Here is a 14,985-nt window from a genome sequence, read left to right on the forward strand (position 1 = left end):
AAGGAACAGAATAAAGTGGCTATGTAGGGAACAAAAGGGAATGAGGAATTTGCTCCTGTAACGTTTAAGATGGCATGCGATTGATTAGATAACATGCAGTTAGAACAATATTGCCCCAAAATTTGGTGGAAAGATTGGCATGTAAAATAAGCGTCTGTGCAATCTCAGTAAGATGACAATTCTTACGCTCTAACAACACCATTTTGTTGAGGTGTGCAAGGACAAGAGGATTGATGCAGGATGCCATTAGCAGTCATAAAGGTAGTAAATGGAGAAGAAAAACACTCAGGGGCATTATCACTTCGTAAGGCACATATAGAAACTCCAAACTATGTTTTTATTTCAGCAGTAAATGTCTGAAAAATAGAAAACAACTCGGACCGACTCTTCATAAGAAACAACCAAGTGCAATGGGAAAAGTTATCAATGAAAGTAATGAAATATGAAAGCCAAGAGTAGAATTGACACGGCTGGGCCCCCATACATCAGAGTGCACAAGGGAAAAGGGAGCCTCAACCCTATTATTGACCCGACGAGAAAAAGAATGACGAGCGTGTTTACCATGCTGACACGACTCATAATTAAATATGGACAATGACGACAAACTAGGAATTAATTTCTTCAGTTTGGAGAGGCTAGGATGACCGAGACGATAATTGAGAAGATCTGGGGAAGCGGCACTGGTGCAAGCTACCGGCGAACTAGGCACATTAAGATGATAGTGACCCTATGACTCACGCCTGACGCCAATCATCCATCCCCGTAACCTGGTCCTGAACACAAATTGAGGTAGGAGTAAAGATAATAGAACAGTTAAGGGTTTTGGTAAGTTGGCTAACTGAAATCAAATTAAAAGGACTATCAAGAACATATAAAATAGAATTTAATGAGAAAGATGAGGTGAGTATAACTAAAGTTTTGGTGCCATCAGTCAGGGTAACAGTAGGTAAGGTATCATAATAGGTAAGTGAGGAGAAAAGAAGTTCATTAGTACACATATGGTCAGTGGCGCCATAATCTATAATCCAAGGACTAATAGATGAGCCTTGAGCAACACAAGCAACGGAATTACCAGGATGAGATGGCTGGGTGGCCTGGAACTTCAGGAAGGCAACATACTCAGCTGCAGACATAGATACCAATTGCGAACCTGGAGGAGATGGAGCAGGACTAGGATTGTTTTGAAATACATGAGCTGCACTAGTAGATGATACTGGTGGAGTAGCTAGCCGACCATGTTTCTTCCATCATTTGTCCTCAAGATGACTCAGTTTCTTATAAAAGGTACATTGTGGACGTGAGCTATTATTATTGCATCCTTTATTTCCTCCTATGGTGGAAGCCTGAGACACAAGAGCTGAAGATTCGGCTGGAGGAACAACATGAGAAGAAGAGGACATACCATGTGCACCTGTCATATTCAACAACCTTTTGAAAGAGTCTTTATTGGTAGGGTTAGTGGAGTTGGTCAAGATTTGATGCCGGATGGCGTCAAACTTTGGTTTTAGACCGGAGAGAGTAATAACCATAAAAGACTTCTCTTGTTGAGCAATATGTTCGGTGCAAGGTCGTAGTGAGAGGAAGATGAGTATCAAATTCTTGCATGAGAGCCCGAATCTACCCCAGATAAGATTTCATGGACACTCCTGCTTGAGATTCTTGATATTAGAAACCACAGTGTACAAACGTTAGATGTCATTTGTATAACACTCTTTAGCTTCCTTCCACACATCAACACAAGTTTCAAAGGGGCGAAAGAGTTGCATGATGGAAGGATTAATAGACTGCCATAGGAGGCTGCATAACTGAGCATCAACTTGTTCCCATCTAGCCTGATTCGCTTCTGGCACACTTTCAACCTTTGTGGTAAGATGATCCGCTTGGCCTTGCCCTTTCAACCACATTTTGACAAAGGCTGTTCATGAGAGATAATTGGTCGACCCTATCAACTTGACAATGGTAATATTGGTTGTCCCAAGATTGGAGATAGTAAAGGATTGAGAGGTAGCGGGAGCAACAGGTGCCGAAGCGGGAATAGCACCGGCAGAAACGGCGTCACTAAAATCAGACATGGCGAATGTTTCGGCACCGGGAGTGGCTTGAGGGGTTGCCGGCGATCAGATTTGGAGAAGCTGGAAAAACTTGGCCGGCATACATGCTTTCACATATAGGTGTCAAAAGGGCCGGCCCGAGTCGGCCCACGGGCTTTTTAAACGGGCCGGCCCGGCCCTTTTACTAAAAGGGTTGGGCCGGGCCGGGCCAGGCCAGCCCATGGGCTAGAGGGCCGGGCCAGGCCCTTAGCCCACAGGGCCTAGCGGGCCGGGCCCAGTGGGCCCGGCTTTTTTTCTTTTTTTTTAAAATAATTTTTTTAAAAATAATACATATAATATATACATATATAGATATCAAAATAATACATATATAAAAATTAATTTTTTTCTTTTAAAAATATTTTCTATCTTAATTCTTAAGTTTTAAATATTATTTCATTATTTTATATTTCAAAATTCTATATGCCTTATAATTTTTCTTGTGAATTGATATGAAAAATAATGTATATATAAAAAGGAGAATGTTTATTTATAATTTAAATATATAAAAAATTTAACTTAAAAATTTTAAATAAATTGATGGTTATTATTTATATGTATTGCGAAATTAAATTTTTTAGTATCCAATATCAATAATTACTAAAGAATAACAAAATTAAAAAAAAAAATGAGTAAGGGCCTTAGTTGCCCATAAGGGCCTCATGGGCCCGGCTCATAAGGGCCACGGGCCGTGGGCCCAATTTCTTTGGCCCAGCCCGGCTCGGCCTGTTTGAACAGTAACGGGCTGGGCCAAAGCCCGGCCCATCACGAGCTGGGCCTGGCGGCCCGCGGGCCGCTCGGCCCTTTTGACACCTCTACTTTCACACGCCAGTGCGTGGAGACGAAGGTTGCAAGCGGCGTGTGGGGGCGCCTGGGTGGTCTGGCGGCGACGAGTCTGTAGCAGTCGGCCAATCTAGGGGCAGCAAACCCGATAGTGGTGGCGGCGTGATCCAATGGTGGCCGAACAGTGAGATTCTGGTATTGTGCAATGATGTTTGAGTTTGACGGCTAGGGTTTCGGTCACTGGAAAAAAAATACACAGTGACGGCTAGGTTTTTTTCTCACCGGTGGCTCTGATACCATGTGAGAAAATAATTATGAGAAAAAACCTAAGAGATTAGCCTCTCTTAGCTTGTTATTTATATTAAGCATAATGAGCCTTAAATCTATGGGCTTAATCTAATTACAAAATAACACACACATATATAATAATTATAATATATACTAATAATTCTAACATATCCCTTGGCTACCAAGCGAACTTTGTACCTTTCAAGTGACTTATCTACTTTATATTTGACTGTGAAAACCCATTTGCAGCTCACTAGTTTCTTTCCTTTTGGCAAATCCACAATTTCCCAAATATTGTTCTTCTCAGGGCTTTCATTTCAACACTCATAGCATTCTTCCACTTTTTACACTTTAAAGCCTCTGATAATGTTGTAGAAATGGATACTGTATGAATGTTTGCAAGAAAGCTCATAGGATAAAAAAATGAGATAATGGATATAAGGGATATTTTGTACACTCTCGAGTTCCTTTCCCTAGGGCTATCAACAAATCTATTTTTGTCCGAGAATCAATCTTAGAATGTGAGCTAAGAGACCTTACCTCACTTTCAGAATCTGGTTTTGATGATAGGTGCAACCTTGGTTCAGGTTCTGGATTACTCTTTCTTGTATAAATCTATGAGAAACGGTCGTTGGTAATGGTCTATCCCTTTCTAGGGTCACAGGATTCATGAAGGTTTGATATAGGAGATTCTAGTTCAGGGTCAACAGGCTGAGGTTGGGTTTCTAGTGTAGGGGTAAGGGCATGTTTTGTAATTGTATGTTCAGGAGCATGGTCTTCAGGATTTGCAACTTTAGGTAAAGCTTATGGCATGAGATTGGGTGCAGCTTCAAGTTTCTACACTTCAAGTGGAAAGGAGGTAAGGAGTGGCATAGGCGCATCTTTATCTTCCATAATTGAAGTCTCCTTCTGAAGATAAGGTTGAGAAAAATAGGATTCATGCTCAACAAAGGTAACATCAACAGTGATTAGAAACCTTTTAATGGGAGGGTGATAGCATTTGTATTCTTTTTGGTTAGAAGGATAGCCCACAAAGACGCATTTAGCTGCTCGAGGATCCAATTTCCCTCTATTATGGCTGTGAATATGAACAAAAGAAACGCACCCAAAGACTCTAGGGCTGAGGGGAGATGTAGAAGAAAGACTCGAATAGAAGTGAGATAACATGGCCATTGGAGTTTGAAAATTTAACATGCGGGGGATGGCAAGCAATTGATGGTGTAAGTTGTTGTAAGGACTTCTTCCCCCTAAAAGTGTTTAGGCACATTATACTGAAACATCAAGGCCACAACAGTATCTAGAAGGTGATCATTCTTTCTTTCTGCAAGGCCATTTTGTTGTGGGGTAGAAACACAAGAAGACTCATGAATAATACCCCTTTGATGGAAATAGGTGGAAAGAGTCTAGTTAAAATAATCCCGAGCATTATCAGACCTAAACCGTTTGATTTGAGCCTTAAATTGAGTTTGGATCATAGAGAAAAAAATTGGGAGGATGTCACTCACATCAGATTTAGATTTAAGGAGAAAGATCTAGGTAACCTGTGTACAATCATCAATGAATGTGACAAACCAACGTGCACTAGAAATATTTGGAATAATTGATGGACCCCAAATATCACTATGAATTAAATCAAAAGGGAAAGGACTTCTGTTGTTACTAAGAGAAAAAACAACACGCTTGTGGTTGACAAGTTCACAAATGTCACAATGAAATTTGCTAATATCTAGATTTGTAAATAAAGAAAGGAACATAATCTTGAGCGTGGAGAAAGCAAGATGTCCTAGCCTGTAATGATGCAGCCAAATAGTGTTCTTGTGGGGCTGATACTGTTCAGAGAGGTAGGTTAGGGGCTGGTTCCATCTCGTTCCTTAGAGCGCCCAATCATCAGTCCCGAGACTTGGTCCTAAAATAAGCAACAAGAAGATAGAAAAATAACTTTGCAGTTGACATCAGAAGACAATTTAAATACTGAAAGGAGATTGGTGGATAATTTAGGCACATGAAGGACATTTTTAAGAGTGAGAGTAGGGTTGATGGTAATTTCTCCTATGCCAGCTATTGTGATTAATGAACCATCAGCTGTAGCTATTTTTCTATGGCTAAAATAGGGAGCATATGAGTGAAAGAACTAGGAGAAATGTGTCATATGATCAGTGGTGTCAGAATCAATGATCCAGAAATCTAGAGAATAAGTATCAGAAGCATTTAAAGCATAAGAAAGAGGAGGTTTACCTGAATGTATCTAGGAGTAGTTACCTGAGATAGATGGCTTGTCCAAGGTACTTAGGAATTGCCTCAACCTTTCAATCTCCTTCTAGTTGAACTCTTTCTATTCTTTTGGTTCATGGATCTGTTCTTCCGCGTGTGAAGTAACCATATTGGCTTGCCCTTGACTTTGATGTAGTTATCCACCCTTATTTCCCCATTCTTTACTTGGTGGCTTTCCATTTAGCTTCCAGCACATTTCCCTAGTATGCTTGGGTTTCTTGGAAAAAGTACACCATAGGTTGTCACGGCTGTCACTCCCTGTGTGCTTAGGAAATGTCTTACCATTGTCTCTATTTAGTTGGTCTTTCTTGAATCTACAGCCTCCTCCATTAGCCACCAATGTTGACGCCTTGACTGTTTAGGGTGCAACATTACGCTCCTTCTACTTTCTTCGACCAATATAATTGAAATAACTTTATTAAGTAAAGGTAAATCAGCTTTACCAAGGATTTAGATTCTTATCTGATCATACTCCCCATTAAGTCTTGCTAGAAAATCATAAGTTTTGTCTTTCTCTATGAAGGTTTTCAGTGTAGCTGCATCATCGTTGTTTTTCATCTCATAATCCAGTAGTGATCTATTTCTTGCCAAGTCCTTTTAGGAGATTGGCATATTCTGTGACAGACTTGTTCCCTTATTTTGCAGCAACGATTTTGGTCTTCAATTCATAAATCTGGGTTGCATCGTTAACTTTCGAATAAGTTTGTTAAATAGACTCCCAAACTTCCTTAGCTATGGATAGAAACATATAGGTGTCACTTATTCAAGGTGCCATGGAATTCCACAACCATGCAATGATCATGGAATCCTTTTCATCCCATGTTGCATAGGCTGGATCTTATTTCGTTGGTCCGGTCCCCATAATGTGACTTATCTTTCCTTTTCCTTTCAAAATGGTTCGGATAAGTTGAGACCATTTGAGGTAATTTTTTCCATCCAATCTGTAAGTTGCATGAATCTGCTGCAATTCTCCATAAAGTAGGATCCCTGGAGGTGTTGTTGTTTCTCTTGTATCACAAGAGCTAATCTCACTAGTTTGAGTAGACATTTTGATTGAACGGAGAAACGAGCCTAAAGAAAGACTAAGAAAGAGCTACTGATCAGTAGGAAAACTGAACAACAATGAAGGCTGAAGGTTAGGAGGATAATTGGATCAGTAGGTGCGGTTGCAGCAATGAAGGCTGCTGGAAAACTGAACAACAATGAAGGCTGGAGGTTAGGAGGATCATTGGCAATGAAGGCTGGAGAAGGGTTGCCCACTGAACAGTTTTGATTCCATGTTGAACAAGATAGAAAAAAGAGATGTTGAACAAAATAGAAAAGAGAGAAAACCCTTCTTTTTGGAGTAGAACTCTGTGTTAGGTCTAACCTCCTTCTATTGAAATTTATAGTAAGCTGTACAATAATTAAGGATAAAATTAAGACCTAAATTATAGCTAATTACATCCAATCACATGCTAATTGACTACTAATTGACGGCTAATCAAACAGTGGCAAATCTTCCTTCCTTGATTTATAGAAAATCTTATATCTTCTTGATGTATCCTTCCTTGATTTGTGGCAAATCATCTTGATTTTTCTGTCTTGATTCACAACAGCAAGAAATGTAGGAGTGACTCCCCTCGGAGGTCTAAAATCTACTAGTTCAAATTTCCTAAATAAAGAACTAGCAAATGTGAAACCCTTCCTGAAGAGCTATTACAAAGAACTGATAATCTTGTTATGGAGAACAGTTGAATAAACAATGAGGAAAGAACTGGTAGTCTTGTCTGGGGCTAAAAATCCTTCCACCTAAAAGGATGTGGACCAGGCATGCTAGCTCTTTACCTTCTTGTGTTGCTCTTCACATCCTCCTACTTGATGTGAAAGGGAGTTATGGTAAATTCAAGGTACTACTACTATCAGGCCTGTTTTTTGCCTTCTTTCTCTCTAATTGCCTTCCCTAGTGGTTAACAGACCATAGGTGTGGCCAAAAATTTGATTCCTTCAAAAGTATGCATCTTTTTCTGTGTTGTTGGGTGTCCAATAACAAGTTGCCCGTGTTTGAGTGGGTTTTCGTTTGACTTCTTATTGCCCTCCTCTCCAATCATTACTATATTCATGTTTTCCTGCTGGTACCAGAACTCTTTTCCATTCAACAATTTCTAATTACAGTGACTTCCATTGTTTCACTTGTAATTGTTTTTGCAGGGGGGTAGGAATGATGTGCCGGTTCTAAGACCGCTGAATCTGGATGACTTTATTCAGTCAAAAGCCAAGGTAAATTTTATTGATTGCTCAGATATTTGAGGGATCAAGGCATCAAATTTATTGAAGCTGAACGATATTGGGCTTTATATTTTCTGGCTATGCAATCCATCCATCCACACACAAGGTAGATGCAATATGTCCACATGAACATAAGATAATAGTAATAATGCAAGGAATTTAGAATGCTATTTTAAGCCTTCGGGCTTCATGGCGCATGGGGACTCCTGTAATGTATCTGACTCTTAAACAGTTGTCTTTGTTAGGTAAGTTTTACATAGGATAACAATGTAGCTTGAGCCTTGCAAGTTAACTGCATCAGAAAGTATTGCAGCCGCATGAAAGTGCACAAACTAAATTCACGCTTTTCCAAGATTTTCCCCCCTCGGGACTAATGTGTTTTCCAGTACTCTACCTTTATTTAATGATTGCTCCTGAGTTTTATGTTTCAATTTCTGTACTGAAAGCTGGATCCCTCCCCTATCAATATAATGTTTGAGATTGCTGTTTGTGTCAATAACCCTAGTGGACCCTTCATTCTACAATGTAGTCTACTTTTTGCTATGCAAATTTCGTGGAAGCAATGTTAAAGATAATAGTTGATGTTCAAGGTCAAAATATCATGTAGAAGTGAGGAGTCCTCTGAAGTTCTTTTAGTGCAGGACTGAATGAGATTGTTGAAGAAATGAAGTTCTTAGTGGGAATTCTAAATAGTAAGAAGGAAAACGTCTCCTATCTTTTGATAGCATGAGAGCGCCAGGCTTCCAACTGGAAGTATAAAAAATGCATGTGGAAGGACATAAAAAACTAAAGGATGTCCATGAAGTAAAAGAGAACTAAATTTTCTATTGCTGCTGTGTAATATATTCATGCACAACTGAAATGGCTTTGAATGAAGATTAAACCCTGATGATGGTTGGTGTGGAGTGTTAAAGGCCGAACTTTAGGACAACCATATTTTCATTTGAAGAAACCTGAAATACCAATAATATCCAACAGTAGGTTCAAGATTGAAGCAGATTAATTTCGTGGAAAAGGAGGCTTTATTTTTTTGTGAAATTGGTTCAAATTATGAATTGGCTGCATGAGGTTTTTATTAGGTGTAAATTGGTATGCTGCGTGTTTGCATAACCCTGAATGCTTTGCACTAGATCAATTACAGGATTGAGCATGGTCTGCATATGGCAAGTGTAGGAGTTAAAAACAAAAGAAAAGTTGCATTTGCATTATGTCTGCAAATTTCGTCTAACTTTTTTTTCATTTGAGGATTGAATGGGAATTGCTTATGACATATCTGGCATTACAACCTGCCACTTGTTGCTATCTTTGATTTATTCCTCAGTAGTTTTTTCATTTAAAGAGTTAAATCACAGGCTCGTCCTCTCTGGAGTGGCTGCCATGTAATTTTTTGTGTTAAAGTTGCGTAGTCCCTTTTCTTTTCTTTTACATTCTAAGCATCAGTCACTCAGCTACATTACGGGTTCAAACTCAATTCAGTTGCTGTCCTTTATTCCTCAATACTCATGTATCTTCATTTAATGATATATAGCCTATATAGTTTTTTTTTACTCTAGAGCTAATAAATCAAGCACAACAACGGTATAATTCTGGTTGGGCATTCTGTGAAACAGTAACATATGCATGGAGGCATGCTAATGACTGCTTACCGTGATGGAATCTGTGTTTCTTATTGAACTTTTCTTCTTCTCCTCCTTATTGTATATTGCATATTTTCTTTTTCTAGAGATGTAAAATTGATTTCCAATTATGTTGATGCATAGGTTGGGCCATCAGTTGCATACGACGCCACTAGCATGAATGAGCTGAGAAAATGGAACGATCAGTATGGAGAAGGTGGAAGCCGGAGCAAGTCTGCATTTGGTTTTTGAAATTTCTGACATATTAATTGGATTTATCTTGTTCTTCTAGAGAGCATACAACCTGGCGCCCTAGATTCCCCAAAGAATCCTTAAACTAGATTCAAATTTTTTTTCCCTTTTTTTTGTGGCACTCCGAGAGTGTAGGTTCTCTCTTGCAATACTATGTAATATCTATTTATTAGTGGTCCTTATAGAGACATCAAACAGAAAGCAATATATGCCATGGTGTATATCAAAAGAATGCCCCTAACTTAGTTTACAATGAGTTATTGCCTTGCTTTTTGATCATTACCCGTATTCATGACTCTCCATTCCTGAAAGCAACATATTGTCTTTGCACTGAAACAATTGAATGATAATGGCTTCAGTTTTTCCAGAATATAGAATTGCATAGTTTCCAGGCTGATGATCCTTGGATTTTCTTTAAGAATGATGCATCTGTGCTTAGCATCTTTTTGGCAGATCAAAGAGGAAAATAGGTTTTGCAGCTTGCAGTACTTTTTAAGTTTTGAGTTTGTATGTTGAGTTTATGTGGAGTAATTAGTTGAAGTACATAGTTTGGTCTTAGGTGATCTTGTTGGATGAAACAAAAGAAGTATTTAGCCAAATTGAGGCAGACATTATCAAAGATAAAATTATAAATAAAAATGGAAAGATAGAATTTGTGTCGCTGAAAGCATGAATGCTTTCTGTTCATGATACATTATTTGGTTCTTGACTATTATTGCGCGCCTCCTAGTGCTTATGTCTTCGATTACGTCAGGGAAGGTAAATTACAGGTGTGAGTCTTCGTCTCACTGCGTAGAGTGAGGATCGAACTTACGATCCACCGAATTAACACCGATATATTGTTTGTCCAACTACTTGACCTATATCTTGGGAGTTACATTATTTGGTTCTTAGGTAGATATTAAGGTAATAACAATAGGAGTATTTTAGTCTCTTTTGGCATATTGTGTGATGCACTAGGGATCAAAAATATTTTTGCCTATTACATTTTTCAAATATAGTTATGTAAATTTTTCGTTATTTTGATTATATTGTTAAATCTGTATTTTTTTAGTTATTTTCTTTTATAAATAAAAAATTCATAAAGCAAAATCTCACGCCTAAACATCTAGGGCATATCCTTGAGCACAAAAAGACCATAAGAGCATCTCAACACCAAACTTGACACCATTTTGGTGTAAAAAAGGAATCTATTCCAAATTATTTAACATTAAATTTTTTCACTCTAATGTGCTCAACACCAAATTGGTGCAAAAAGCATCTTCAAAGAATATTTTATAAATAATTATTTAATCATATTAATTAATTTATTTCATAAAAAATATTATTATTAAAAATAATTAATAACATTTTATAAAAAAAATAATTACTCATAAAATTTTTAAATCTTTTACAAAATATGTTATTCTAATTAATTTTCCAACTAATTTTTTAATTAATTTTTTTCACCTAATTTTTATCAAACTAAATATTTGTCCATCTCATTTTGTCAACTAATATTTTTAATCAAACTAACTATTTATCCCATAAATTTCAACTAATTTTTTCGCCTTCTTTTATCTACATTTTTTTCCCCACTTATTTCACAACTAACTTTATTACCTAACTTTTATCCAATATATAACAACCTACATTTCATTCAGTTTTTTTTTTATTATTATTATAAAAGGCAACATACTATCATATATTTCATCGTCAACCTTCTAATAAATGAGTTTCAAAGCCAATTCATCTCATATGTCATCTTCATTTTTATCTTCGTCTTCAAATTTTAAAGATGAACTTGATCTCGCTGTAGCAATAGATGCACAAAGTCAAACGTTTAATGCACAACAAGTAGCATTAATGAATGTATATGCTAACAACAATCTCTTCATCGCTTATCTCAATCAAGAAGACAACAACGAAACAAGTCATGGAGGTTCGATTCCTAGTTATAAAGCGATCTATTGTGGGCGAGCAAATATTGAAAGTCAAGCATGTATGCAATAAACTCAATCTCTAACGTAAAGGAATTGTGAAATCTAACTATTTCGAGCTCAAAATGGGGTCAAAAAAATAGTTGCAAGAATAACGCGAAAAGAATAAAATTTTATAGAGGAATGTGGATTCCATAAAATATCCAATGTTATGTGATGCTTTTCGAAGTAAACAAATGAGAATTTATAAAAAAAAATACCTCGTAAACAACAATTTCAAGGAGAAAGTAGATCATCAAATTCATTTAACTAGTATTTTGGTGGTTATAGAGGAAGTGGAGATGACTTTTCAAATTTTTAAATGGTAATTTAGAATTAAGTATATCAAGTATTTTATTTTTAGGCCATGTTATTTTTGTTTTATTTAGTTTTTTGTTTCTATTTTTATCGTATATTTTTAATTTAATTAATGGAAATATTATTATTATTTATTATATTAATGAGTTTTTACATTAAAAATATTACCTTTATATCAAGTAATTATTGAAATAATAATATTTAATATACATAAACAAAATTAGTTTATTTTATATTAACATGGTGTTTATAATATATATTAAAAATTTTAAAATATATTAAAATATATTCAGTATTATACTCATTTTATAGATATCAATAAAATATCTCTAATAGTATATATTTTTTATAACAATTTAATTTGTATTTCTAATTATTAATCTAAATATACAAATATAATAAAAATAATAAATAATATAAATGAAAGAATTTATTTTGGAGTTATATAGGACAAAATGGGAAATAAAATTAAAAGAAAACAAATTTAGTGTTCATAAATAATAGTAAGATGATGTATACTTAAGGATTCGTGTCATATAGTAAGACTAGTGCATCACCCGTGCGATGCACGAATATCGCAAAAAAAAATATAATAGCTAAAGTAGAAGTTACATAATTCAGTAGTTGTAACAAATCAAAATCATAATAAAGAAGTAGAAAATAAATAAAATAATCATGTTACAATCGTGAGAAATGAACAAACATACAACGAAATTAGTTACTCAATTATTCCGGAATATGTATGCCCTTTTTTGTCTGACATTTTTTTTATTTTCTTACCTTTTTTTATACTTTTATTATAGTCTTTCTACTAATACATATGTGTATATTTAACAAAAGATTGTATCCAACGTCTATAGTATTCGTGACTCGATAGAGTGAGGTTAACGTTTACCATTTCTAACACAATATTTTCACTTTGATGCATGAAACACTAAAAATGTGGCATGTCTTATTCTGAATTCTCAGTAGTAAAGTAGTTGATTACTCAGTATAAATGATGATTTCTCGATCCGTTTTATTAATTATTTGATTGAAGATGTTTTTCGTTCGTTATTATTTCAATATTATGCATGTTATTAAATTATAGCTAAATTATGATAAATTCTTGAGCAATACATTGAAAAGAATAATTTATGCAGTGAAAAAAAAATGCAGGTAAGAATGTACTTAGGAATGTTAGACACCCATTATAAATTAGTGGACTAAAAAAAATATACAAATAAATAGAAGTGAAAGAATATAAAAAATGAGCAAATATATAAGTGTGAATCAATAAAAAAAAAACTAAATAATAAAAGAAAACAAAAAACATGTAGATCAAACAAATTGCCCAAGTCAATAAATAAAATTCAGTAGCAATTAACAAAACAACCTCAAAAGTTTTATAGGAACAGGTTATAATAAAAAAAAAAATTATAATCCGAAACTAATCAAATAAACTTTTTTCAGTTATTCTCTTTCTTGATCATCAATTGAATCTTCTTAGTTGCATTAGTCAACAAATCGCCAAGGAGCCTTTTTGGTAAAACACCTTTCATAGTTTTTTAATGTATCTATAACTCACGACCCGACTTCAACGACATAGTAACCTCATCATTAGATAAAAAAATCTAGAATATAATGTCATTAATTAGTACTTACATCATACATGTTAGGAACTCCCAAACTTATTTTACAAATATAAACATTAAATTATGAAAATTGATTAAGCACATTTTTCTCCTCAATTTTGGTATTTTCAATATTTCAATAAAGATCAGACTCTTGCTGTTGAGAAAGATGGGCATAACACGTTAGAACATGTTTTAGCACATAGTCATTCTTAACACATTGCAAACCTTAAACACTATACTAACATGACTTGCTCCTAGCATACATGTGCACTTAGAGATTAAATTAGGGTTAATTACCAACTTTATCACACTAAAAACTTCACTACGTTTGCAAATAAAGTTAAAAAATAAAATTATAACATTTAAGTTATATATAAAATTATAACATTTAAAATTATAAAAAATAAATTTAAATTATTTAAGCTATATATAAAATAAAGATAATTTAAGTAATCAATTAATTATATAAATGATAATAATCAAATTTTCAAAGTTGATTATCCATATATGACTTCACATATTCCTCATGTCAATCAATTACCATATTCAAGATAAGTCAAAATTTTAAGAAAGCAACAAAAAAAATAATGTTAGAAAATAAAATTATAACATTTAGTTATATATAAAATTATAACATTTAAAATTATAAAAAAATAAATTTAAATTAATTAAACTATATATAAAATAAAGATAATTTAAATAATTAATTAATTACATAAATGATAATAATCAAATTTTCAAAATTGATTATTCATATATGACTTCACATATTCCTCCTGACAATCAATTACCACATTCAAAACATGTCAAATTTTAAAAAATTAACAAGAAAAAAGTTAAAAAATAAAATTATAACATTTAAGTTATATATAAAATTATAAAAAAAATAAATTTAAATTAATTAAATTATATAAATTATAATAATCAAATTTTCAAAATTGATTATCTATACATGATTTCACATCTTCTTCCTAACAATTAATTACCACATTCAAGATAAGTCAAAAATTTTAGAAAGTAATAAAAAAAAAAGTTAAAAAATGGGAAATAAAATTAAAAGAAAACAAATTTAGTGTTCATAAATAATAGTAAGATGATGTATACTTAAGGATTCGTGTCATATAGTAAGATGATGTATCTCTTTTTGCTATGTTTATCGGAGAGACCCTCTGACTTAGGTGAATTGGCCTGGGTGGCCGACGAGCCCGTCTCCCAGCCAACCTAACCCGACCCGATATTGTAGTAAATGGGCTGGGTTTGGCCAATGCTTTGTGGCCCACCAAAATGACTTGACTTGACTTCGTTTATTAAGGGCTATAGAGTCATGTCGAGCCCCTATTTTTCATTGTTTGGCTTGGCTAGCCTCCTTCACGAACCAAATTCAACCCGCCCCACGAAATGGGTGGGCCAAGCGGAGTTGACTTTAGAGAAAGATCAATCAGAATAAACTTGTTTGGTTCAATTTATTCTGTATATAACAACAATAAAACAAGTAACATTACATTATATATGTATATAATAATTT

The 14,985-nt window shown here is 34.6% G+C and overlaps 1 protein-coding gene across 1 annotated transcript in view; it reads left to right on the forward strand.

The window, feature by feature from the left end:
- Positions 1 to 9,847, forward strand: part of LOC127809751 (uncharacterized) — a 42,475-nt gene extending 32,628 nt beyond the window's left edge. Inside the window, 2 exon segments of the mRNA XM_052348783.1 lie at positions 7,623 to 7,691; positions 9,461 to 9,847. Of these exon segments, the coding sequence (XP_052204743.1) occupies positions 7,623 to 7,691; positions 9,461 to 9,568 (177 nt within the window). The 3' untranslated portion in view covers positions 9,569 to 9,847.
- The last annotated feature ends 5,138 nt before the right edge of the window (positions 9,848 to 14,985 follow it).

Source organism: Diospyros lotus, chromosome 9, assembly GCF_014633365.1.
Source record: "Diospyros lotus cultivar Yz01 chromosome 9, ASM1463336v1, whole genome shotgun sequence".
NCBI classification, from domain to species: domain Eukaryota; kingdom Viridiplantae; phylum Streptophyta; class Magnoliopsida; order Ericales; family Ebenaceae; genus Diospyros; species Diospyros lotus.